The 26,315-nt window shown below is 39.6% G+C and overlaps 1 protein-coding gene across 7 annotated transcripts; it reads left to right on the top strand.

Annotated features, from left to right (window-relative positions):
• Positions 1 to 2: 2 nt before the first annotated feature.
• On the top strand, positions 3 to 25,451 carry TUBD1 (tubulin delta 1). 7 transcript variants are annotated; one of them, XM_079905401.1, is made up of 9 exons: positions 3 to 440; positions 1,265 to 1,480; positions 3,072 to 3,219; positions 4,010 to 4,226; positions 4,953 to 5,184; positions 9,868 to 10,032; positions 16,844 to 16,984; positions 18,334 to 18,517; positions 20,513 to 25,447. In XM_079905401.1, exons 2-9 carry the CDS (start codon positions 1,309 to 1,311, stop codon positions 20,619 to 20,621), a joined length of 1,368 nt encoding a protein of 455 aa, XP_079761527.1. In that variant the 5' UTR covers positions 3 to 440; positions 1,265 to 1,308; the 3' UTR covers positions 20,622 to 25,447. The 7 variants fall into 7 exon arrangements, with proteins under 7 accessions (XP_079761527.1, XP_079761526.1, XP_079761529.1 ...); XM_079905400.1 differs by having other exon boundaries at positions 3 to 444; positions 20,513 to 25,446; XM_079905403.1 differs by lacking the exon at positions 1,265 to 1,480 and having other exon boundaries at positions 3 to 444; positions 20,513 to 25,450.
• The last annotated feature ends 864 nt before the right edge of the window (positions 25,452 to 26,315 follow it).

Here is a 26,315-nt window from a genome sequence, read left to right as displayed (position 1 = left end):
CTGCTTGGGCTCAGTGCGTCTGCGCCTAGGCCCTAGACTGGCTCCTCAAGTTCAGCGCTCGAGCATGCGTACAGGACTCTGTGAAGCCGAACCGTGGGCAATGAACATGCGTAGAACTATCGCTGGGAGCCAGGTACTGGCAGAAACATGCGCAGAAGCCCAGCCGAAGCCTCGCTCGGAAGCCAGATCATGCGCATTCTCAGCTAAAGCGTCTGATGGACAGTGAGCATGCGTACCATATCTGAAGTTGAGAAATTGAAATTGAACATGCGTAATTAACCTTTCGGAATAGGAAAAAAAACCCACAACAAATCTCGTCGTCTGTGGAACATGCGCATTCGTTCTCTGTAATGTTTTTGGTATTGAAAGTGAGCATGCGCATAATAAGAAGGTTGCCACTCTGAAGTTTGAACCGGACAGAAACGGCTGATCCTGAGGCTGTCAGTGAGTGGGGTTAATGGGGAACTCCTGGGGCGGCGTAGAAAGGGAGAACTTGGCTTTGCTATTTACTAGTGCAGTAAGTATGCGAAAGTCGCATAACCTTTCAGAGCCTGTTTCCTTCTCTGTAAAATGAAAATAACGATACCTGTTTTTGCAAGGTTGTTTGATAATTGTTAAGTACAGAGTCTGGCTTACAAGCCACAGCTCTTTCCAGTGCTGCATAGACCCGGTGTGAGGTCGTTACCAAAAATTGTCTCTTTTCAGTGTTAAAAGTAGTGGATACTTCCTCTAATATTTCATCTGGTCTTTTTTTCCCCAAGCTTCGTCTTCCTTGCTGTCCTATCTGAGCTAAATACAAAGACTTTCTTGTGTTACTGTAGTTACCAGAACAGAAAGGCGATTGGTGGAGAAAGTCATTATTTTGAAGAGAGAAAATTAATGTTAATTAAATGTGCTACTGTTGAGCTCACTTCTGCATTCGCTCTGTCCCTGTGGTGTGAACTGTACACTACGAATTCCTTTAACCAGAATTTGTTTTGTTTGTTTTAAATGCATGCTTAGGAAAATAGCGATTACAAATGAGATTTTGGAAACTATTGAGCTGTGTATGAATGGTTTTGCGTAGAGTAACCCTGAATCCCGAAACCAACTTCCTTGAATGATTGGCTCCTTAGACAACATAGCTATTGTGTCTATAACACCATAGACACATATAGTACTTACAAATTATATTTTTAGTGATGTATATTCACATATATGGCATTTTATTTGTTCTTTATTGGTAATGTAGTGGCTCTCAAAGACTCTATTTTTTCTATTACAGGTTGCTCACTGTTTTGGGGGAGTAAGCCTGGTTTGTGTCTCAGCATGTCAATAGTAACAGTGCAGCTTGGTCAATGTGGCAATCAGATTGGTTTTGAAGTGTTTGATGCTTTATTTAGTGACTCACACTGTCCCCAGGGACTCTGCTCTAAAAGGGAGAATGAGGCATATCGAGCATCTTGCAAAGAAAGATTCTTCAGTGAGGAGGAAAATGGAGGTATGTGTGGTCCACAGACCTCTCCTTTACTCTGACATAACCAGCCTCTTCAAGGCCAGGCCCTCCACGTGGTGTCTGAACCCCGTCCCCTTCCATCTTACTACGGAATGATTTTGCTCTCAGCCCTTTGTTTCTATCTTAACGTTTGCCTCTCCAGTGACATCTTCTCCTCAGCACGTGAGCATGCTCAGATCATGCCAATCTAAAACCAACCAAACAAACAAAACTTAGCTCTTGACTATAGCTTTTTTCCTTCCTCATCTCTTTGCCTTCTCATCTAAGATTCTCAAAGGAGAACCCTCTTTAACCAACTGTAATCCTACTTCTGCTCTATAATACCACTGAAGCTGTTCTATGAAAAATTCCCAATGATCTCTTAATTCCTAGAGCCAGTAACTGTGTTTCTTTCCTTAATTCACTTAACTTCTCTACCATATTTGATAACATTAACTATAAAACTCCCTCCTTGAAATTCCTTCTGCTTAGGCTCTGAACTTTTCTTCTCCAGTGGTTGCATCTCAGCCTCTCTTCTGTCCTCACTTGTATAGTTCTCTCTGGGCAATTTCAGTGACTCTCAAATTTTGCTACATCTTTTATACTAGTGACTCTCAAAACCTCTAGCCTAGCATCTCTTCCAAGCTGCAGACTGATTAGTGAACATCACCTGCGTCTCTCATGTGTCCCTCAGACTCAACATCTCCATACCCAAGGGCATTCATTATTTTTCCTTTAAAACTTAGCTCTGACTGCCCACATACCATCAGACATCAAGATCTGCGTAGTTTACCTCCTACTCATCTCTTGAAACTCTTCTCCCTTTTCCATCTTCACTTTCATTGCCTTAGTTCTGGCTCTTGTCCTTTCTCACCTGGACTGTTTCAAGACAATCCTCCTGAGTTTCCCTGCCTGGTCTCTTGTGTTTATCACGTCTATCGTCCACACTACCGTATTAAAAAAGACATCTTTCCTCCCCTGCTTGAGCATTTTCAGTGGTTTCTCATTGCCTAAAAAGTAAATTTCAAGGTTTTTAGCATTGCATACAAGGACTTCCAAGATCTGAGCCCTGCCTGCTTTCTCTCCCCATCCATCACTTCTTATACCCCCTCTTTCTCCATCTTCTGCTTCAGTAATCCTGAGATGCTTTTTTTGCCTTTGGTATTTTTATACCTCTGAATAAAAATACTACTCTGTTAGTGTGGATTTGCTGTGGGTCATATCACATCATACTGTGATTAAGTGTTGATGTATTTTATCTCTCCCACTGGTCCTCCTAGGGCTGGATTGATGTTGTCTTTGTCTCTGTGTTCCCAGCACAGTACATAGCACATAGTAAGCACTCAACAGATGTTTGTAGACTTGACCCAGTCATCATTTTAGCCCACGTTTATTCAACCTGCCTAGCACAATGCTAGGCATTATGACACATCTGCATATACCTGCTGCTGCCCACCTGAATTTCTAAGCAGAAGGAAAGTTCTTCTTATTCTCAATCTTTGATTTTTTTTTTTTTTGGACCTAGAAGTTTATGCTCTGAGTTAACCCAAATAAGCCACGTGCAATATTTTTCTTTTGATTTTTTTTCCCTCTCTAGTTCCAATTGCTCGTGCTGTACTTGTTGACATGGAACCTAAAGTTATCAATCAAACACTGTCAAAGGCTGCCCATTCTGGCCGATGGAAATATGGCCAGCATTCATGCTTCTGTCAAAAACAAGGTTCTGGAAACAACTGGGCATATGGGTAAGAATAATTCCTCATGATTTTCAGTTTAGATACAGCTGCATAGTTGATTAATAGTATAGTTACAACTGCACAGTTGATATACCAAACACATAATTTTGAAATTGCTGTTTTAAAATGTAGAGTGTGACTTCACCCAGAAGACGCTCATTCTGTCTCGTGTACATCTATGCTTAAGGTTCAGGTAATGATGAATCCAAGGATCTCTTGCAGCAACGTTTTCTACTTCTTCACTGTTGTTCTGCCAGCTAACTTATTGTCAATACAATATCTTTGTCTGGCAGGTATTCCAGTTAATAGGAAATATGCCAAGGCAGTAGTATTGCCTAGTGTTCTTTGGAAAATTCCAATGCCTAGGGCTCACTTCTAGAAATTCTGGTTTAATTGGTTTGGGATGAAGTCTGAATGTTGGGATTTTTCAGAGCTTCCCTAGGTGATTCTAATGTGCAGCAAAGTTAGAACCACTGCTTTAGGAGTATTGTTATGAATACTGAATATTATGTTGTACCGTAAACTTGCAGAACTACCTGGTAATTGAAGTCTCCAGCCTAAAGGAATGGACTATAAAAGAGAATTTTCTACTCTCAGTAAATTTACTCTCCTAGCGGTCCTATTCACCTGTTAAAAATATTTAACTTGTGTATCTTAAATTTCATCAATCAGGTACCTGTACCTTTCTTAAGAGTTAGTTCACTTCCATAGGTTTAAAAAGCCTTTGCTATCCTATATCTTTCTCTGCATTCCATCTCTGGTTAAATTGAAAGGTGTTTGTTTCTTTTGCATTGCATAGATACTCTGTTCATGGACCTAGGCATGAAGAATCTATAATGAACCTAATCCAGAAGGAAGTGGAGAAATGCGATTCTTTGAATGGTTTTTTCATCATAATGAGTATGGCCGGAGGCACAGGATCAGGGCTAGGAGCCTTCGTTACACAGAACTTACAAGATCAGTACTCAAACTCTTTGAAAATGAATCAGATTATATGGCCTTATGGAACTGGTGAGGTATGAACATGTCAATTGAAAAATTTATATTTTGTATTCTTTGCAGTTAAATGTAGGTAAAAGATTGATCTCACCCTTTCTTTGGAAATGTTAAGTTACTGTGTAAGGAATGATTATACAATATGGTACTTTCATGTACAATTCATTTAACTTTGCCAAACAAATGAGGTGTCCTTATTCATAAAAATTCCGAAGAAGACAATTGTGCATCTTCTCTCAGGAACCCATTCCTGGTTCAGTCCCTCTGGCTACAGCATGTAAAGCAGAGACCTTGGCCTCATCGTGCCATTGCCAACCTTCAAAGAATTTTCATTTCTTTCCATTGAAAGGAAATTTCTGTATAGGCCAATTTCCTATTGATCACCCTAGTAGGAGAAATAATTAAACAGAGGTGAAATAAGTCAGTATAGGAAATGATGTAGGAAGAAAGTGTGATAGTAATAGTCATCATTTATTGAGCCCTTACTCAATAAGGGCACTGTTCTTAAGTGCTTTACTTGCATTCTATCATTAATCCTTACAACTCTAGGAGGCTGGTATAATTATTATCCCCATTTTACAAACGAGGAAACTGAGGCATAGAGAGATTAAATAACTTGTCAAAGATCTTATAGCTAGAAAGTGAAAGAGCCAGGCTTTGAACCTAGGCAGGATGCCCTTAGAGTCTACCCTCTTAACCACTGTTCTCTCCTGCCTTTCTTATCTTTGACCTTTTTTTTCCTCCAGGTTATTGTTCAGAACTACAATTCCATTTTGACACTTTCTCACTTGTACCGATCTTCAGATGCCCTCCTTGTTCATGAGAATGATGCTGTTCATAAGATCTGTGCGAAACTGATGAATATCAAGCAGATCTCCTTCCGTGATATAAATCAAGTCCTCGCACATCAGCTGGGAAGTGTGTTCCAGCCTACTTACTCTGGGGAAGGCTCATTTCACTACAGAAGAAACCCACTAGGTATTTGTCCTCCTGTGTGCTACTCGTAGAGAAGTCTGATGTTCTGAAAGCCTGAAGGTTGTTCTTCTATGGCTCTTCCCCTCTGCCTAAAGATATACTCAGGTCTCCCTCATTTCGAAAACCTTCCCAAAGAGCAGCTTAGCTTTATTGAATTTGTTTCAATATTGCTTCTGTTTCATGTTTTGCTTTTTGGTTGCGAGGCACCTGGGGTCTTAGCTCCCCCACCAGGAATCAAACCCACACCCCCTGCATTGGAGGGCAAAGTCTTAACCACTGGACCGCCAGGGAAATCCCTTTTTTTTTGTTCTTTAAAAATAACTTTGAGATATAATTCACATACCATACAACTCACCCATCTAAAGTGTACAATTCAGTGTTTTCTAGCATATTCACAAAGTTGCACAACCATCATTTTCATCACTCCGTACAGAAGTGGTTCTTTTTTCAGGTTATTTGTCAAGTGGTGCTTTATCCATTCAAATCATCTAGATGCAGAGGACTCCGTAATCTATACCCCCAGTCCTACTCTCTTTCCCAAATAGTTGCCTATCCCAGTTTTCTTAGTTGCCATCTGCTTCTTCAGATTTAGCATGTTCTGAATGGATTCATCATTTGCTTCCCTGTCTTCACTCCCCAGCCCCCTCTTCCTCAATTCCTGTCACCTGGATTTCTCCCACTGTCCTCATATCTCATCAGTATGCTCAGACTGTTGGTACCATCTCTGCCAGCTGTCTGCATTCTTCCCTACTTCCCTCTCTCTGATATTGGTTCACTTGGTCAGTATCTCTCAACTAATATTGCATACTCCCCCTGAATACAAAGTTCTCTTTATTCTCCTCTCCCTCTCCCTCTCTCTCCTTTTTTTTTCCCATGAAAACCAAAGCTCACATCTACGTGGACACTCCTGGCTTAAGGTGGTCCTATTACTGCTTTCCTTACTGTTGCCTGCTTCTTCCCCCTGCAGTCAATCCGTCTTGCACACTGGCCCCAAATGAGCCTCCCCAGTGCACAGATCTAATCCTGTACTTTACTTAACCCTTATTCTATGGCTCATGCATTACCTGCCAGATTTGTCATAATTCCTTATGCCCTGAATCCTAACTTTCCGTTTTCATCACCTTCTGCCGCCTCTGTATAGATTCCCCACCTACTTTTCATCCTGTCTCCACTTTTTTCTTCAATCTGGTACTTCCCTGCCTTGGTCCCTTTGCTCAGTGTTCCTTCTTCTTAGAAATCACTTCCTCCTTCCCTTCTTCACCTCTACTGAAACCTTACTCTTCCTGTAGGGTCCAATTCAAGTGATAATTTTTCCATAAAGCTTTCCTACTGAGACCTTTACCTAAAGTAACCCTTTTTCTCTGAACTCCTGTGGCATTCTGTATCTCTTTTATGTCACTTAATGTTTTCTGCCTTTATTATTTCTTTAAGTGTGTTTGCTTATCTTTAAAAGTAACACACACACATTTATTCAAGGAGTACAAAAGAATATGCAATCAAAAGTAAATCTCCCTCTGGCCCCTTCCCAGATGCTGCACCATGTGTTTCCTTAGAGGATCTGTCATATGCATGTTTTATAGTCCCTACTAATTTGCAGCTTCCTTGGGGACATGTGTCTTGTTAATTTCTCTGCATTCCACAGTACTTACCATATTGTACATCTGTTCATTCAACCAGTAGTTATTGGCTTCCTGCTATGTGCCAGGCACTATGCTACATGTTGGGGATTCAGTGGGGAACCAATGCAGACATTGTGTTCACATTAAACAAATAATTACACTAGAACATATAATTAAAAACTGAGTTAAATGCTCTGAAGGAAAGGAGTACAGATCCAAGAGAATGGGTCACGAAGGAACCAGACTTAGGCTGACGAGGTGAAAGAAGGCTGCCCTGAGGAAGTAACACTTGAGCAAAAAGCTGGATGAAGACTTGGAGTTGACTAAGCAAAGGGAGGGAGAAGGGAGTAGCATGTTGGGGAATAGCATGTGGAAAGACCCTATGGCAGAAGGAAGCGTGGCCCTTTCGGAAGAGAGAAATCCAGTGTCACTGGAGCACAGAGAATGGTGTGGGGGATGATTGAAACCTGAGGCTAGAGCGGTGAGCAGGGGCCGACCTTGCAGGTCCTTGTAAGCCATTTAAAGGCCTCATTAATCTCAGAGCAGGGGAAAGCCACTGAAGGATTTTAAGGAGGTCGTTGGCATAATCACCTTTATTTTTGAAAAATTCATTGCCTGTGGAGAGCTGGTTGGAGGTTGAGTCTGCAGGCTGGTCCAGTTGTTCCTTGGGGAGATTGTGATGAACTCGGTGAACTGCCCTCAGAAAATCCAAGCCATCAGTTCCATGAGCGCTCTCTTGACTCCCACTACCATGTACAAACTATAGGGCACTGGGTCCACACTTGCCCTTCACCTTGTGTCACAGTGGGAGAAGTATCCTGCTTCTATCAAAGGCCAGCCTCTCGCTTGGGTTCTGGGTCCCATTCCCTCTGTCTTCTCAGGGACTTAATTCCTCACTCATCTCTCATCCTCACATGTCATTAACCCTCTTTCCTGGGTCGCTGCCATTACAACGGCTCTCCGGCATCTTTCACACCAAAGAAGCCCTCCCTTGACATCACCTCTCGTGATTTCCCCACTTATCTGTCATTCTTTAGAACCACTGTCCTCAAAGGGGCCTCCATTCTCCCTGTCCTCATTTCTTCACCATCTATTCACTCTTCAACCCACTCTGATCTAGTTTCTCTTCCATCACTTTTCTAAAGCTGCTTTTCTTAATAGGTCGCAAGCATGTTCACATTGTCAAATTCACTGGCCCGTTCACTGTCCTTATTTTATCTCAGTAGAATTTGGAATGGCCGATGCCTTGTCTTCTGAGTCTCCTCTTCGTCTTTTGTGACAGCCCCTCTCCTGATTTCCCTCCTTATCTCAATGACTATTCCTTTTATTCCCATTATTTTCCTCCTTCTTTGGCTCCTCCGTTTCCTAAGCTCTAAATGCTGGTCTTGAACCCTCTCCGAAGGTGACTGACCCAGTCCCATGGCTTTCAACACCATTTGTTTTCTCCAGCTGGCCAGTTTCTCTCCAACTCTGACCAATTCCCTAAGCTCTAGATGTCTATATCCAGCAGCCTTCCCAACATCTATGTGTACACGTTTCATGGTCGTCCCAAACATAATGTGTCTAAAACAGATCTCTTAGCTTTCCCCCAGAAGAAGCCTGTTTCCTCCTCGATCCTTCAATTGCTCAGTTTTAAAAACTTAGGTCCAGGGAATTGCCTGGCGGTCCAGTGGTTAGGACTCGGCACTTTCACTGCCATGGCCCGGGTTCAATCCCTGGTTGGGGAAGTAAGATCCCGCAAGGTGTGTAGGAATATGCTATAACAAGAATTCCATAGACTGACTGGCTTATAAACAGCACAAGTTTACTTCTCACAGTTCTGGAGGCTCAAAGTCCAAGATCAAGGCCCTAGTAGATTCAGTGCCTGGTGAGGGCCCGCTTCCAGGTTCACAGATGGCCGTCTTCTCACTGTGTTCTCACCTGGCACAAGGGACGGGAGACCTCTCTGGGGTCTCTTTTATAGAGACCTCATCTCCCAAAGGCCCCACCTCCTCCTGATGCCATCACCTTGGTGGTAAGGATTTCAATATATGAATTTTGAGGGACACAAACTGTCAGTCCATAACAGGGTTTGACAAAGTCAAGAATGGTTAAGATGAGAGTGGGTAAACAAGAACGCTGGGGGGGAAAGCAGATTTTAACAATTAATTTGTGCATTAGTCCTCAGGAATTACTTGCTGACTGCTGCTTGTTTATGCATGCTGTGCAATAGGATTCAGCTCTAGGTATTTTACAGAAGAGGATTCTTATGTTTAGAGGAAACTCCATTAGCCATAGGATCAATTTGTGCAACATTTTGGAGATATTTGTGTCAAAATTTGTTCTTAACATTAGGACGTAGGATATGAGTTTGCACTCAACGTTATCATAAAATTTAAATTTCATGTTATGGTAGAAAATTTTTCTTTCTCCTCTAGGTATTTTCTATAAATATATAAAAAATATATAAAATACATAAAATATATGACATATTAAAAAGATAAAAATATTTTAAAAACATATAAAATAAGCTCTGAATGAAAAACAAATTAGCCTTTCTCCTTAATTCTGTTTCATTACAAATACAAGGTTCTAAAAATAGGTGTATTCCTGTGTTCAGGAGTTACTAATCCTGTCTTCTTTCCCAGTAAAGTTTGATGTTAAGAGGTTCTGATTATTATTTAACCAGATAAAATAAATAAGAGATCTAGGAAAATTTCTAAGGGACTATTTAGTGAACACTGAATGACAGACAGTAAAAGCATATTACGTCTCATGCTTATTTTGTTTTCCTGGGGTTTAGCTAAATATTTCACTGACATTTCCAGTTTCTTAGCTAAAAAGAAATTCTCGTTTCCTTTTGGCAAAGTGTGTTTTTTTCACTCATGCTAAAATAGGTGCCAAAATCAAGCAAATATGTGGTCTTTAATAGACATCGTCTCTGAAATTGTATTTACATTTTAAGCAATTTTGGCCTTGGAGGAGAAAACACATTTGGTTCCCCCAAGCCATCAAATCATGGCTGTGTATGAGTCAGTGGAAACAACGTGGAATTTAAAAATTTAGTTCAGATTTTTTTTCTTTGCAGGAGACTTAATGGAGAATTTAGTTCCCCATCCAGAATTCAAGATGCTGGGTGTTCGTAACATTCCTCAAATGTCTGAGAATTCACTGGCATACAGCACATTTACTTGGGCTGGCCTCCTCAAGCATTTGAGACAGATGCTCATTTCTAATGCGAAAATGGAAGAAGGTAAAGGGTATTTTAAAAATATGCAGCCCACAAGCTGGGAAAAATGCCTCTACTGGAGTTCTCAATATAAACTGGCTTGATCCAGTTGAAATAATGGTGCCTTCTTCTGACCAGGGAGGCTCCTGCAAAAAAACTCACCAGAACATCCGGGGAGGATTTCTTAATCACTTCACAGTTTCATTTCTCAAAAAAATTTCAGATGAGTGTGACATTTATTTTTATTTTATTTTTATCAAAGTAATATATGAACATAGGTTTTTTTAAAAAAATCAAGGAGTCAGAACTCACTTAAGTGTCTATTTAAATCTGTCCATTGCGTTGTGTGTAAATTACATCTCAATTAAAAAAAAAAAGTCAAGTAATTGTCCAGTATGAGTTTATAATGAGGAAGAGAACAGCCTATTCCACACTTCCCCTCAGCCCAGCAGAAACTGCTTTCAGTGTTTTGAGATGTTTCTCCTGGAATTTGCCCCCATATTTCTAAATATCTTGCATATTCCGCTATTTGTTTTATTTTCCAGGTTTAGATATTATCAGTTGCCTTCCTAGCATGAAGTTGAGAACTGAATCTTCTTAACACCCCCTATATACACATCCACACACCTTTCCCTCCCTCCTCCCAATCTAGTTAAAGCATACTTTTGGGTTAGATCAGTTTTCATTGTCTGTGTTATTTTTGCTATGTAGATATTATTCATAGTTGAGCCATGTACTGTATACACAGATTACATTTTATTTCATGTACAGTTTATTTTTTCCTCCTAGAGTTAATAGTTAAATTTATTTGCTCGATATTCTTTGTACCTATTACAAATTTACCCCTAAACTTTTCCATAAAAATGAAACCCTTCTCAGCATGTTCAGACCTATCAATCAGGTAATCTTATTACTTGCATTATCTGCTTGGAGATATCCCTTCCGGAGGACTTCACCCTGCTGTTCCAGTCTGCACTGGTTACTCTCCAGGCTTAATAAGCAGCCAGCACTGGCATCTCTGCCTCCTTCTTTATTCTAGCCCGTTTCCTAGATTTCAAATCTTCCTCTTTCTGGGTTAATTCCCTCATGGATAGTACCCTCCAGGAGCTTCCTAAGAAAGAGTACAGGGAAGGTAAAAATTTTAAGGCTGCAAATGTCATTATCCTACTTTTATATTTGATTGGCCAGGATTCGAGGCTGGGAATCATTTTTTACTCAGTGTCTTGAAAGCACTGCTCGATAGCTTCCAGCTTCCAGTGTTACTGCTGAGAAGTCCCACTTCAAACTGATTCCTAATCCTGTTTTATTCTCTCTTGTATCTTTTAGGATTTTCTCTTTGTCTCTAGCATTCTGGAATTCCTTAGTGTGGATCTTTCATTTATCTCAGTACAATGTAAACTTTATGAGGGCAGAGATTTTTGTTTTGTTTACTGCTGTATTTTCACAGCCTCACCGGTTTTTAGCCTTTCCTGAGCAGAAACCTTCTTCTCGGATGGAGGGTGGGGCACTCCCCCTAGTGCAGGAGTGGGGAAGGGTCTGGGGCTCTCACTGCCTCTCATACAGATTTTTAACTACTCCTCCTTTAGAAGCGCCTGGCCTGCTTCCAGGACCTCCACTGTGGACAGAAAGTTCAGATTTCCCTGGTTGCTAAGTCAGTAACCATTGGTTCACTTGCTTTCCAGCTTCCAAATTTTTGTTGCCATTATTTTCCTTCCATTTTTTCTTGTTTATGCCTTTTAAAAAAATCCCTGTGTTGTTAGTGAGATTTGGGGAGTAAACTGGTATGTTCAGTCTGTCGCATTTAACTGGAAGTCACTACTATGTACTATTTGGGGAGCATATATTTTACCACAAATTACAGTAAGTTAGGTTTCAATACTATGAAAGTGGATTTCCTCTATATTTACTTGTACTACCTTACAGACTTTAGATCATAGTGCCTGACGTTTGGAGATAAGTAGAAAGTTCACATCTTAAGTAATGCTTCCTGAACTTTTTGGTCACAGGACCTGTTTTTCTGGCAATACCTATTATCAAGGAACACAGTGTTCCTCAGGGTACTGTAAGACGTGGTGCCCTGAGCCCTCTTAGGTCGATAAACCAGTTTGTTTAGTCATTTTCCCATATAGGAATTCAGAGTGTCACCATTTTTTCACAGTTATAGAGTTTTGAACACTTAAATGTTTTCATATAAATATGAACATATGAATAAATATATTTATGTCACTAACCAGGTTGAAGGATATAGTTTGAAAACTCTTCATATGTTATCAGAATGCTCTCTATGAAGATTGACCCCATTAAGATCATCATCAGCCGTGTATCTGTTTCTACATGTCCTATAGCAACAGGAGGAATGAGTGGCCCAAGGAGGGCAAGGCAGAAGTTACAATGTCTCTTATGACCTAGCTTTGGAAGTCACATACCATCATTTTGCACCATCCTTTTGGTTGTTAAGGTCAGCCCTATCCCATGGGGAGGGGACCACACAAGGGCCTGAATACCAGGTGGCAAGGATCATTGGAGTTCATCTTGGAGGCTGGCTACCACCCTCTGCCCTCTGTCCCCTAATGAATCATGTCCTCCCATTTGCAGAATGTACTTAACCCTTCCCAAGCACCCCCAGAGTTAGCACATCAGCCTATTAGCACATTCTATTAGCACATCAGCCTAAAGTCCAGAATCTTGTCATCTAAAAGCAGGTGCCAGTGTGGATTTACTTTCCTCAGGTGAGATTTCCTGGGTATAGCTCTTTAAGTACACCCCACCCCCAACAGACCATGGTGGAACAGGTGTAGGATTTTACTTATTTATTTTTAAGTTTAATTTACAACACCTTATTTTTAAAATTTATTAGTTGATTTATTTTTTCTAGTTTGGATCAATTTATTTATGTGAGGACTAGAGAGTCAAAGTTCTAAGGGTGTATATAAACAGACTTTAAAAAATAAAACTAGCATCACATTATATGTATTTTTTGTTCTGCAACTGTCATAGTATTTTGTAGCCTTCATTCCAATTCATTCATTTAGACATGCCTTATTCTTTTTAGTAGCTACATAGTTTTCTACCATATAGGAGCCCTAACTTATTATATGCACATAGATTAAAGAGTCAGGTAATTCTACGAAGCTGGTTGTTAAAACTTTCAGTTCATAACCTTCTTCTATTGTCTCCTTCCCAGAGGTAACCATTTTTCAAAACTCTTTTGCTATTTCTTTTACTGTTTTTATCTATTGCCATTTACAGATTTTTCAATGATTTAGGTATTACCTATTTACTTCCCACCATGGAGGGTTAGGATTTAGCTTTTTTCCAACACTGGGCCCTAAGCTCTAAAACACACTCTAGACAGGCTCATCCTTCTGATATGGTAGTAAGTGTCATCACTGGGTTAAATCGATATTCAGCTTTACATTATCATGACCAAGTAAATGCTATTCACAGCTGAGCAACAAAATATCCTGTGATTACTTTTCCCTTCCTGTATAATTTTTTTGTTTTCTTTGGAGTTAATAATTACCTTGTTTTCTTGTTTGCTTAGTTTTTCTATGTACCTGTCAATTATTCAACACTGTTTCTTTACTTACCTAAATTTTTTCTTGATATACAGGCATACCTTGTTTTATTGCACTTTGCAGATACTGTGTTCTTTAACAAATTGAAGGTCTGTGGCAACCCTGCATTGAGCAAATCTATTGGCACCATTTTTCCAGCAACATTTGCTCACTTCACATATCTGTGTCACATTTTGGTAATCTCGCAATATTTCAAACTTTTTCCTTATTATTATATTTGTTATGGTGATCTGTGGTCGGTGATCTTTGATGTTACTATTGCAAAAAGTTGCTATTGCTGAAAGTTCAGATAATGGTTAGCATTTTTTAGCCATAAAGTATTTTTTAATTAAGGTATGTACATTTCCTTTTAGACATAATGCTATTGCACAATTAATAGATTACAGTATAGTGTAAACATAACTTTTTTTTTTTTTGCGGTACGCGGGCCTCTCACTGCTGTGGCCTCTCCCGTTGCGGAGCACAGGCTCCGGACGCGCAGGCTCAGCGGCCATGGCTCACGGGCCCAGCCGCTCCGCGGCATGTGGGATCCTCCCGGACCGGGGCACGAACCCGTGTCCCCTGCATCGGCAGGCGGACTCAACCACTGCGCCACCAGGGAAGCCCATAAACATAAATTTTATATGCACTGGGAAGCCAAAAATATTTGTGTGACTCACTTTATTGTGATAATTTACTTTATTGCGGTGGTTGGAACCAAGCACACAAAATCTCCAAGGTCTGCCTGTATCCAAGTATTCTGTCAGTTTCATCTTCTTTAAGAAATCTCCCCTAGAGCCTTCTGACCTGCTTCAATCTAGTTTTTTTTGCCCTCTCCAGCCAGTGTACATTTGTCCTTCTGGATATTCTATTTGCCTGTCTGTTGTGTTGGATATTCTGCTCAGAGGGTTTACACAAAGCCCCAGTGATCTGGGGGAAGAGGAGGGAGGGGACATGGTTTTCCTGGTTTGGTATGTTTCCTGCCCTTACCTCTGCCTGGTGTTCTCCAGACTAGAGTCTCTCAGTCATATCCTCTCCAGAAAGTAAACCTTTAGTTTTCTGCTAGGGTGGGGAAGAGGCAGTTGTCATAATAAACAGACAAGTTTAGCAACATTCCTTAAGCAGGAGTCAAAGGCAGATGTGCTTTACATGGTTGCAAAGCCAGTTTAAGAGCCAGTGACTTAGTGTTTTCATGGATTCCCTTAAGGAATGCCGCACCACCTACTTTCTGGAGGCACAGAGCACAATAATGTGAAAACACATAGGCATCATTAATGCTGAAACAAAGAGTGATAAAGTCACTGAATGTGAAAAAGTTTTAGGAAAACCTTAAGTTATTTCGTTACATATATATTTTTATATATGCTCAAGAATGATATATGATTTTTAAAAATATAAACTTACTCTAAAAGAACTCTTCAGTAAGTGTAAAATTTAATAATCTAAGTGAATAATTTAATTTTTTTTCTAATCAATGGTGACTTGGATGGAAGGAAATATAATATTGTGGATTTATACCCCTTTTTTGTTACATGGATTGTAAATATTTTTGTCCATCACTTTTGTCTTTTGTATGGTATTTTTCACTATATGGAAATTTTACCTTTTTATGTGAGCAGACCTGTAAATCTTCCTTTATAGATTCTGAGCCTTACTTACCCCAAAGATATAAAAATATTCTCTAGTATTTCCTAGTATTTTCATAGTTTTATATTTAATATTTAAATTTTAACCCATCTGGGATTTATTTATTTAATTTTTATTTATTTGTTTATTTATTGGCTGTGCCGCACAGCATGTGGGATATTAGTTCCCCGACCAGGGATCAAACGTGCCCCCTGCAGTGGAAGCGTGGAGTATTAACCACTGGACCGCCAGGGAAGTCCCTATTTTTGTTTTAATAAATTTATTTACTTTATTTATTTTTGGCTGCATTCGGTCTTTGTTGCTGTGCGCTCTAGCTGCGGTGAGCAGGGGCTACTCTTTGTTGCGGTGCGCCAGCTTCACATTGCAGTGGCTTCTCTTGTTGTGGAGCACGGGCTCTAGGTGCGCGGGCTTCAGTAGTTGTGGTACACAGGCTTAGTTGCTCTGCGGCATGTGGGATCCTCCCAGAGCAGGGTTCAAACCCATTTCCCCTGCACTGGCAGGCAGATTCTTAACCACTGTGCCACCAGGGAAGTCCCCTCTATTTTTGTTTTTGATCATGTATATTTTTAAAAAATAAATTTATTTATTTTTGGCTGCATTGGGTCTTTGTTGCTGTGCGCAGGCTTTCTCTAGTTGCAGCGAGCGGGGGCTACTCTTTGTTGCGGTGCACGGGCTCTAGGCATGCGGGCTTCAGTAGTTGTGGCATGTGGTCTCAGTAGTTGTGGCTCACAGGCTCTAGAGCACAGGCTCAGTAGTTGTGGCTCACGGGCTTCAGTAGTTGTGGCTTGTGGGCTCGGTAGTTGTGGCTCGCGGGCTCTAGAGCGCAGGCTCAGTAGTTGTGGCTAGTGGGCTTAGTTGCTCCGCGGCATGTGGGATCTTCCCGGACCAGGGATCAAACCTCTTTTCCCTGCATTGGCAGGCGGATTCTCAACCACTGCACCACCAGGGAAGCCCTCAATTTTCAATCCTATTTTTGCTTTGTGTTTCTACATCCCTTAACATTTTTATATGTATTTTGTTTATTTGTTCATAGAGACATACAGAGTGAAGTTCAGTCTTTATAGGTGGATAGTTCTATGAATCTTGACACACTTAAATGGTGTAACCACCACCACAATTGAGACAGAGTATTTCCATGTTCCAAAAAGTTCCCTCACACCCCTTTGTAGACAGCCTCTTTCCTCCACTCCAAGCCCCAAGCAACTATTGACCTGAACTTTATTCCTATGGTTTTGCCTTTTCCAGAACGTCCTGTAAATGGAATCAAACAGGATGTAATCTTTTGAGTCAGGCTTGCTTCACTTAGCATCAGGCTTCTGATATTGATCCACATTGTCACGTGTGTCAGAAGTTACTTTCTTTTTACTGCGTTGTAGAATTGCATCCTTTGCACCTACCACCGTCCTTTAATATTCGATGAAGACTATTTCATGCCTTTCTCAGGACTGAGTAGTTTGAATCACTTTAGGTCAACCAGATAAGAATGTTTAAATTTTTAGAAGAACCCCACCCTGCCACAACTTTTACTTATCAAATGGAAATTTATATAAAATACACATACTATAATACATCTTTCTCTTCTTGTTCAAGGCGATTTGTAAAATCTCTTGCTCTTTTTTTTCTTTTGGTAGGTATTGATTGGCAGGTACGGCCTCCTTTATCAGGACTTCCTACGCGTGGTAAAATGTCTCTCAACAAGGAGTCTCATTTTAACACTTCCATTGCTAACTTGGTCATCCTTCGTGGGAAAGACGTACATAGTGCGGAGCTGGGTAAGCAAAGTTAAGGTGAAAATTAAGATGTACGTTTTGCACATGTACATGGTATGCATGGTAAAAAAAAAAAAAGAAAAGAGAAAGAAAAAAAAGAAGTCCCTGAATTTATTCTTAAAGAAAGGAAAATAATAACTCCATATTTTAGTAACAAAATGTAACCATTGTATCAGTAAGTGTGTGACTGGATACCAAAATAGATGTGGTGTAAACAAGAGGACAAGTTTAATTCTTTCTTCCTGAATCTGGTTGACCTGTCATCCTCACCTCGTGGCTTTGTCCTTAGTGCAAGGCATCTGTTTGAACTTCAGCCATCAAATCACATAGGAATAAGCAAAGAAGGGCAGGCCTGGTCCTCTAGGGTCACACACCACACTTGTGTTTCTATCCCTTCGACTGGGACTGAATCATGTGCCACATCTAGCTGCAGGGGTGGCTATGAGCACAGTTAAAATTTGGTGGTTCTGTTACTAAAGAAGAAGGGGAGAACAGGTATTGCAGGACAACTGATGGTCTCTGTGACAAGCATTGGTACAACGTTTTCAGGAGGTTGAAAGAGCAGTACTCTTCTTAGCTTTCTTTGTGTTTCTATGGCGAGTCTCTGGGATTATATTATCCTTGTCTGATGATTCCAGCAGCATCCAATTGGCTGCTTCTAGCTGTGATATAAAGAAAATCAATCTCATCCCTGTAATACCTCTTAAATAAAAAACTAGTAATTAAAAAGAGATCAAGTCAATCAGATGGTGTACTTTCTTCATTTTAGATTTTAAAATGAGAAAGTTAATAAAAGGATATATAAAGTAATCTAACCTCCAAAAATTTACCCACAGCAAATGATGCAGGTACACAGAGGTGTAAAGATATTCATTGCAACATCTTTCACACTAACAGAAATGTGGGAACAACCTAAATGCCCAACAATAGGAAATGTGTTAAAGAAATTATGGTATATTCATAGAAGCTTTTTAAAATATGAGTGATATTTACTGACACAGAAAAGAGGTTTACAACATATTGGTGAATGAAAAATGCATATCACATAGGGCATATATGTAAAATTATAGTACAAAAGCGGGTCAGCAGACTGTTCATAGTCTGTCTCTGGGTGGTAGCATTTCAGTTGTTGAGTTGACTTTTAAATTTTCTTCTTAATAAATACTTTCCTGAATGGTGTGGATTTTTTTTTATGATGAATATGGATCATTTATCCAAAAGCAATATAAAGCTAGTTTCAAAGAGCAAAACAAAAGATTTCTGGTAAAATGGATACAAAAATATCTGTTTATTAATTTATTTCAAAAACTGATGATTTATGATGTAAACAGTGCCTTGTTATTTTACCCTAGGAGCATTTAAAGATCCAGCTCTCTATACTTCCTGGTTAGAGCCTGTTCATGCTTTCAGTGTGTGGAAAACCCAGCGAGCCTTTAGCAAATATGAGAAGTCTGCAGCGTTGGTCAGCAATAGCCAGTTCTTAGTAAAACCACTTGACACGATTGTGGGCAAAGCATGGAATATGTTTGCTTCAAAGTAAGTAAAAAATAAATCTACAAACCTTTCCTAACCTTAAGCAGATAATATAATGTTAAAACACTAGGCAGGATCTGGAGTGTCTTAGTCTGTTTGGGCTGCTATAACAAATAGAGCATAGACTGGGTAGCTTATAAACCAAAGAAATTTCTCGCATTTCTCAAGGCTAGTATGTCCAAGATCAAGGTACTGGCAGATTCAATGTCCAGTGAAGACCAACTTCCTGGTTCATAGGTGGTGTCTTTTTGCTGTGTCCTCAAATGGCAGAGGGGCAAAGGAGCTTTCATGGGCCTCTAATCCCATTCATGAGGGCTCCACTGTCATGACCTAATCACATCCCAAAGGCCTTACCTCCTAATATCATCACCTTGGGAGTTAGGATTTCAACATATGAATTTTGGGGGAACACAAACATTCAATCTATAGCATGGAGTAAGTACTTTGTAGGTATGAAACTTTGGGCACATTACTTCAGGTTTCATTTCCTTTTCTGTACAATGGACCCAAAAGAGAGGATATATGTGGTGAGGATTAAATGAGATGATAATGTAAGAAACCCTTAGTACAGTGCATGACTAGTAAATGCTCAATAATTTTTCCACAGTATTATTGTTGTTGTTGACTAAACGAGTAGTTTCTTTTTAAAAAATATTTACTTATTTGGTTGCACCAGGTCTTAGTTGTGACTCCAGGACTCCTTTAGTTGCAGCTTGCTGGCTTCTTAGTTGCAGCATGTGGGCTTCTTAGTTGTGGCTCACCAACTCCTTAGTTGCGGCCCACAGGCTCCTTAGTTATGGCATGGGAACTCTTAGTTGCGGCATGCATGTGGGATCTAGTTCCCTGACCAGGGGTCAAACCCAGGCCCCCTGCTTTGAGAGCACAGAGTCTCATCCACTGCGCCACCAGGGAAGTCCCTAAATGAGTAGTTTCTGAATGAAATGAAAGTAAAGTAGAAATTTCACTATAAGGCAAGGACAGTAAGATAGTTTTCCAAAATAAGATCCTTGAGAATGGAAGAGATCCTGATCTTGCTCAGTAAGAAACATTGCAAGTTCAACTCTACTTGGTACTAAGAAATGTCTGCTTGATTACTAAGAAATGTGTTTGTTATCCGGTTCCCTGACCTCTGCCACAATTACTTAATGTTAAAGCAGAATTTCTCAAATCATTGGGTAAGCCTGTACTTTGATTAGCTAGGATTCCCAAGGGCCCCCCATCCTGCACATGGCCATTCCATAAACCCCTACTCCTCAGGACTGTGAACTCTGTGTCCTCTGTTGGTATAGTTCTCGTCCCACTCTCATTAAATGGTAGCAGCTATTATTTCATCAATTTAGTTCATGTCTGCCCTTGATATTCTTTTTAACATGACTTCTCCTGCCTCAGAACATTTTGGGGGACTGGAGGTATTAAGAGGATCACCTGGCATTAGTGAAAATTAAGTGTTGTCTGAAAAACACTTGGGAGGCTTCACTTCATTCCTAGAACTGGACCAATGTGTTTCTACAGTTTCACGCCTTAGATAAAACTTCTCAGGCACTTCTTAAGAGTTTATATTGAACACAGTCATCTCCTGTAGGGTGTTGAATATGTGCTGGGTAGACAGCCAAATCTGAACATGCTTCTTTTTCCTATGTGCTGCTTCTTTTTTTTTTGGCCATGCCGTGCGGCTTGCAGGATCTTAGTTCCCCGACCGGGGATTGAACCCGGGCCCTGGCTGTGAAAGCACCAAGTCCTAACCATGGGACGGCCAGGGAATTCCCCTCCTATGTGCTTCTTATTGTCACTCTCTTGGACACTAAATAGACAGGGAGCTTGACACAAACTTTGAGAGTTTGCTAACCTTTGGAGTAAACATTGAAGCAAAGGCAAGACTTTTAAAAGAGTCTGCCATCTGCACGTGTTCATGAGCTAGGAAAGGTCTATTTATTATTTGATTTTGAGTTATTCGTTTGCCTGAGATTTTTATTTCATATTTTCTGTTTCTTTCACCAGAGCCTACATTCATCAGTACACAAAATTTGGAATTGAAGAAGAGGATTTTTTGGACAGTTTCACATTGTTAGAACAGGTTATTGCTAGTTACTGCAACCTCGGATTTTGAACAATGGGGAAAATTTACCTTAAGTCATTTTTGGACTAAAGTACTTGCAATACTACTTTCTCTGTAAGGTTTTTCAAATTCCTATCTGCTAATGTAACAAGGTTAAATGCTGATTCCTTCTCCATACTATAGCCACAGAAAAGGAGAAAAACCTTTCATGTTTTCAATGAAAACATCTACTTGAAATTTTCCTTTGTAAGAAAAAATATTGGTACTTCTTTAAAGAACTTTGGGAATACTTTGCTGAGATGTTAGAACTCTAGAACTATCAGAAAAGGAAACTTCCCTCTTTATTCCAAAAAGCATTCACTAAGTATGAGCTAAACTTTCATAGCACAATTTTAAGCTAAGAAATCGCAATTCCGTATTTAAATATATTCATCTTTGAAGTGAATGTTTTAAACCATAAGAGGGAGCTGTTGTCAAAAGCTACAGGGTGAACATCTATTTTTGAATATTTTATTCTAAAACGGTAAGATTTTCCACTTTAAGCAGCTATTTAAAAATAAATGTCAGGACTTCGTTAATAAACGTTATATCTTGCTTAAATACAAAAGTAAATAAGCAAATGTTTCCTTTGTTTGCTGTTCTTAAATTTTCTGGGCATCAGAAAATTGGGTTTTTCTTTTAGATCTTAGAATGCCAGAGCAGAGACTGATTTTATTCAACCAGTGCTTTAAAATTACTTACAGGTATTTAGCTGGTGTGGAAGACGGTTATATTCTTTTCGGTAAAAGGGGTAAGAGCTTTCGCCAAAATTTCACTATGTTGAGAAAATTACCACCAAGTAAATATTGTCCTAGATGAAACTGACACATACAGATGTTGGTTTCATTCAGAAGGACAGAACACATTTGGAAATTTGCAGCTGAGTTTGAGGGGAATGGGGTAGTTCAATAAAACACATCACATGCAATGTATTAACAAATGTAAAATGGCAAACAAATAGGAACATTTTGCCCTTTCTGCCAAATCTACCAGTGGTTTCTTCCTTTTCTTTCCATATGGAAATGATTACCTTTTTGCTGTTTTTCTTATCAACTGTTGCTATGATTTAAAATACTGAACCATATCTTATTTCTAAGGAATGTAAAAAGTGGTCTGTTCAACTGCTAAAAGGCACACCCACTGCTGTATTTTGTTAAGCCAAGAATACTAGAAAATAATGAGATTGTAATTTTTACAAAATAAAGTTAAAAGTAATAGTTTAGCATTGCAGAGATCCAAAGACTGAAACAGTTTCCCGAACTAAACCAGCATTAATGAAGATCTGTAACCAAATTACCTCACTAGGGGGTAGGCTGATTCTGAGGAACTTTGCTACAAGTTAAGCTTAAAGAAGGTCGTAAGTTGAAATCATTTTATATTTGAGAAAAGCATGCATGAGGTACCAAGTGGGACAAATATATTTCTAATTTGGCAACTCATGGAATCAATGGCAGGTGACTATTGGAAGTAAGCTCCAATTAGAAAGAGCCATTCACTTATGTGAGTTGACCCTTTCTTATGCATGTTATTGTTTCATGCACAACTGCATTATTTGGTGTGTGTGGATACCTAAATATTTGCAAAATTGTTTTAAATGTTTACATTGAAATTTTTTTCTTGTCTATTTGGAATAATGTAAAAATTTTTGCTATTAGAGTTGTGATAACTTAAAAATTAACACAAAGAAGTTGATGCCAAAGCTTCAAAATAAGGGGTGGCATTGGAAATGTACTTTGATTTGTGTGGAGATAACGGCCAATCAGCCAGGACAACATTAGAATCATAACTTCCTGGGCATAGAGAGCCAAAAGCTTTGAACATGTAATTTCTTAGATTACTGGGTAACTGGCGTACTATGTGTGTCACTCAGACATTATCCCACACAGCCAAGATGCACCCCTATAGGCAGTGAGTACAGTATAAATTCAAACTGTTTCTTAATTTCAAACCTTTTCGTTCTCCCCCATTTGTGCTTTTCTTAAGAGCTCTTTAAGCGGTAGAACCTGTTTCTTCCCTCTTGCTTCTAGCTTTGAGTACTCGCCCCGCAACCCCTCACCACTACTATTCAGTCAGCCGACAATCCCTTTCTCCTTTCTTTAACCTGTCACTTAGAACTCAGTAAGTGTGCCCGTGATTCACTATTCTCAGTCCCTTCATTCATTCAACCAGTATCTATTCACTGCCAGGCACTGAACAAATGCTAAGTATATGGGGATCAATACCACAAAGTCTAAATGAAGAAGCTTACAAGGTACTTAAGTTTCTTTCCATGCCTGGTGCTACGATTCTGGCTTCCTAATTATTGCTTATTATCTTGCCCATGTCCATGTTCAGTTTTTTTCTTTTTTTACAGTAAAGATGTGGTACAAGGTAAAGAACCGTGAACTGGGACCTTTAGTCTAGGCTTTAAATTTGTCTGAAGCCTCCTCACTGGCTCTGTAGACTTTACTGTGCAGTGTACATACCAGTGATTCTTCTCCTGACCACCATGTTTATCACACTTGCATTCCTGTCCAAAATTTTGTTTTAAAACATGCTCCATATGTTCCCATCCCACTGTTCTCTCCGCATGAGCTCAAGGTTTGGCAGTCAACCCTTCCTTGTTCTTCCACCTACCTTCCAAATATGGCTTTGCCCACTAACTTGTCATTTTTGCAAATAATCAGTTATTTAATTTAAGAGATATTTGCTCATCTGTATCAATCACACTGTTTCCTATGGGTTTTAGGAATGTGAGCTAAAAAATCTGGCTTTATATTTTTAACTAAATAACTTCCTACTCCTACACTCTGAAATGTCTCAGACGATGCAATGTCAACCTTATTAATAAATGGAATCCCATTTCCCCTAGCAGGAATGTTAAGATAAACAATGTAAATATTTTAAGTTTCTGGAGAACGCAGTGTTGGGTCAGTGTTGCAGAAGATATGGCATTCAAGGGAGAAGAGGGAAAAGAGAGAAAATCCTAATCATTTAGACTCTAGGGAGCCAGTGAAGCCAGGGAAGAGATGAAAAGGAAGGTCAGGGGAACTGATGATGATTCCCAAAGAACTGCTAATAGCTTATAAGCATTTAAAAAAAAAAAGAAATACTCGATGGTTTTTGAATTATGGACTTTACCTAATGATAAAAAATCTAAGAATAGCTTACAAGATAGCATGAAAAGAAACAAGAAGCTAAATTACATGTCTCTTAGCAAATAATTCTGTGTTACCTGAATTTTTCTCCTTTGCCAATGATGGAGCCAATACAATGGATACTTTCATGGCTCTCTTGTCCTATGAATTTAATTATTTACATGGTAAGTACACAGAAATTCAAAGATTTTTGTCCAGTCTTTTTGTCCAATATTGGCTGTCCAATAAGGTAGCCATTAGCCACATGTGGTCAGTAAGTGTAAAATACACACTGGATTTTGAAGATAATACAAATAAAATAATGTAAAATATTAATATCTTAAATCGTGGAAATGATATTTTGGACATAATAAGGTAAATAACTTATTCAAATTGGTATAATACCTGTTTTTTTTACATTTTAAAGTATGGCTACTAAAATTTTAAAAATTAGATATATGACTTGCATGATATTTCTATTGGACAGGGCTATTCTAGACACTTCAGGAGCAAAATCCTGGGAATTGTAGAAACTGGAGTTGAACAAAGCTTATCCTTACTAGGTGAGAGTTCATGGGAACATGATAGTAAGAAACATGACATGAGGCAGAAAGATGGAAGTTTTCCTTTTTTTAAAAAAAGAAGGGCCTTGCTTAAGCTCAGCTCCTGTGAACAGTATGAAAGAGGCAGGATATGAGCTTAATTCCACAAACATCCATTGAACACCTGCAAGTTAAGACACTGTGCAAAGATGGGGAAAGAAAAAAACGAGGTAAACCTGGCCCCTGCCCTTTAGGAGTTCACCATTTGGTATATTCCTTGCTGCAGATCATATGCTTGACTCATGTAGAGACTCTCTGTTTGTTGAACAGATTAATATAAACGTCTGAAAAACTGTGGAAGAGACGTAAAGCTGCAAAACTACAGACACACAATAAAGCCTATTAAAGGTCCCATATTAGCAATAGATCTCACAACTATTATTAGATGAAACTAAGGACCTGGAAATGTAATTAAAAATATTCTGCTTCTGAAGTCATCTTATATAATTAAGAGCCACTTAAGGCAATATAAATTCAAACAATATATTAAAAGAGAGTGTACAACTGCCTTTGTTTGCAAGTCCTTGCCTAAAATCTAAATTCCTGGGCTTCCCTGGTGGCGCAGTGGTTGAGAGTCCGCCTGCCAATGCAGGGGACGCGGGTTGGTGCCGCGGTCCGGGAAGATCCCACATGCCGCGGAGCGGCTGGGCCCGTGAGCCACGGCCGCTGAGCCTGCGCGTCCGGAGCCTGGGCTCCGCAACGGGAGAGGCCACAACAGCGAGAGGCCAGCGTACCGCAAAAAAAAAAAAAAAATCTAAATTCCTTGTCCTGGAATTCTAAGCCTTCTAATGTTTGGCCATTCCCCCTCTCCCACTGTTTCTTTTCTGTGTGCTGTAGTAGCCAAAGCTGACAGAAATGACTGTTAAATGTGGTTATGAGAAACACATAGATTCATCTACATGGTTATGTTTAATTTTGTTCAGTAAGGACAGCGGTGGAACTATCACTAACCTGAAGATACAGATGAGAGACACGCCCCAATGATCCTGCCTGCCCCAGCTCTGCCCCCACTGCTAGGATCCCAAGACCAAGAAGAATGGGAGGCTCCGAACATTTTTGAGCAGGACTCAAAGGACACATGCTAGATTTCATAGTAATTTCTTTGGGATAATATCTTAGGGGATTTCCTTCTTTTTTTATATTATGCATTTCTTTGGCTTGCATTTTTTTTTAAGCAAAGCCATAAAAAACCAACATAAAGATAAAATAACTCAAAAATGATTTTTCAAAGGACGTTAAGACCTGGAGACAGTTTGAAGAACGGAGGAATAAGTCAAATGAATCAGAAGGCAGCAACAAGGGGTGGAAGTAATAGGCATCCTCATCGTTCTGTAAACTATCACAGAAATAGGGTGTAGGAATTATAGGATGCTCCAGGGGCAGAGGAGGAAGGGAGAAGTTAAAGATAGCTTTGGGGTCCTACTGTCTCAACATGTTCTTCTAATGAACATCGCCTACTGCAGGGAAGACTAGTAAATATATCAAACACAAAGTCTGGGAGCAGCCTGAAAAGAGGTGTATAAAGTAGGAAATCATTTATGTATGAAAGAACCTTTTATTTCTTCCTTGCAGAGACCAGGGATGTCTTTTATGCTCAGACAGATTATGTTTGAAGAAGAAAATGCAGAACATCTGCAAATTTCTTTGATCTCTACATTTTTCTACAAGGACTATTTTTCAGCTTCTTTTTTTTTTCCTTCTAAAATTGTGCAAAGTACTCGCACACCTGTGCTTTTACCAGATAGGCATCTTATTTTGTCTGATTCCATCAGAAAGCCAGGAACAGTCACACCCCAATTCTCAAAGGCTTCAAAAACTGTGGACCTTCTTGAGAGTGGAATACTCGAGTTTTGTGCCTCTCTTCTCTACCAAAGGATTATTACAGAAGTAAATCTCTCTCCTTCTGAACTCTGGTGCTTCTGGTGAATGGTATGATTGTGGTCATATGTCATTTATTCTGAACTCCTATCCAGCCAACTTCAATAAGC

This window comes from Stenella coeruleoalba (genome assembly GCF_951394435.1).
Source record: "Stenella coeruleoalba genome assembly, chromosome: 19".
NCBI lineage: Eukaryota > Metazoa > Chordata > Mammalia > Artiodactyla > Delphinidae > Stenella > Stenella coeruleoalba.
The sequence above is the reverse complement of the archived record's forward strand: the minus strand, read 5'-3'. Positions and strand labels throughout refer to the sequence as shown.

What these genes read in the sequence shown, in the direction of transcription:
- TUBD1 (XM_079905401.1), top strand. Translation starts at nt 1,309, where the DNA reads ATGTCAATAGTAACAGTGCAGCTTGGTCAATGTGGCAATCAGATTGGT. An exon ending in CAGTGAGGAGGAAAATGGAG is followed by an intron (nt 1,481 to 3,071) that starts GTATGTGTGGTC and finishes TTCCCTCTCTAG; the next exon opens with TTCCAATTGCTCGTGCTGTA. An exon ending in TGGAATATGTTTGCTTCAAA is followed by an intron (nt 18,518 to 20,512) that starts GTAAGTAAAAAA and finishes TTCTTTCACCAG; the next exon opens with AGCCTACATTCATCAGTACA.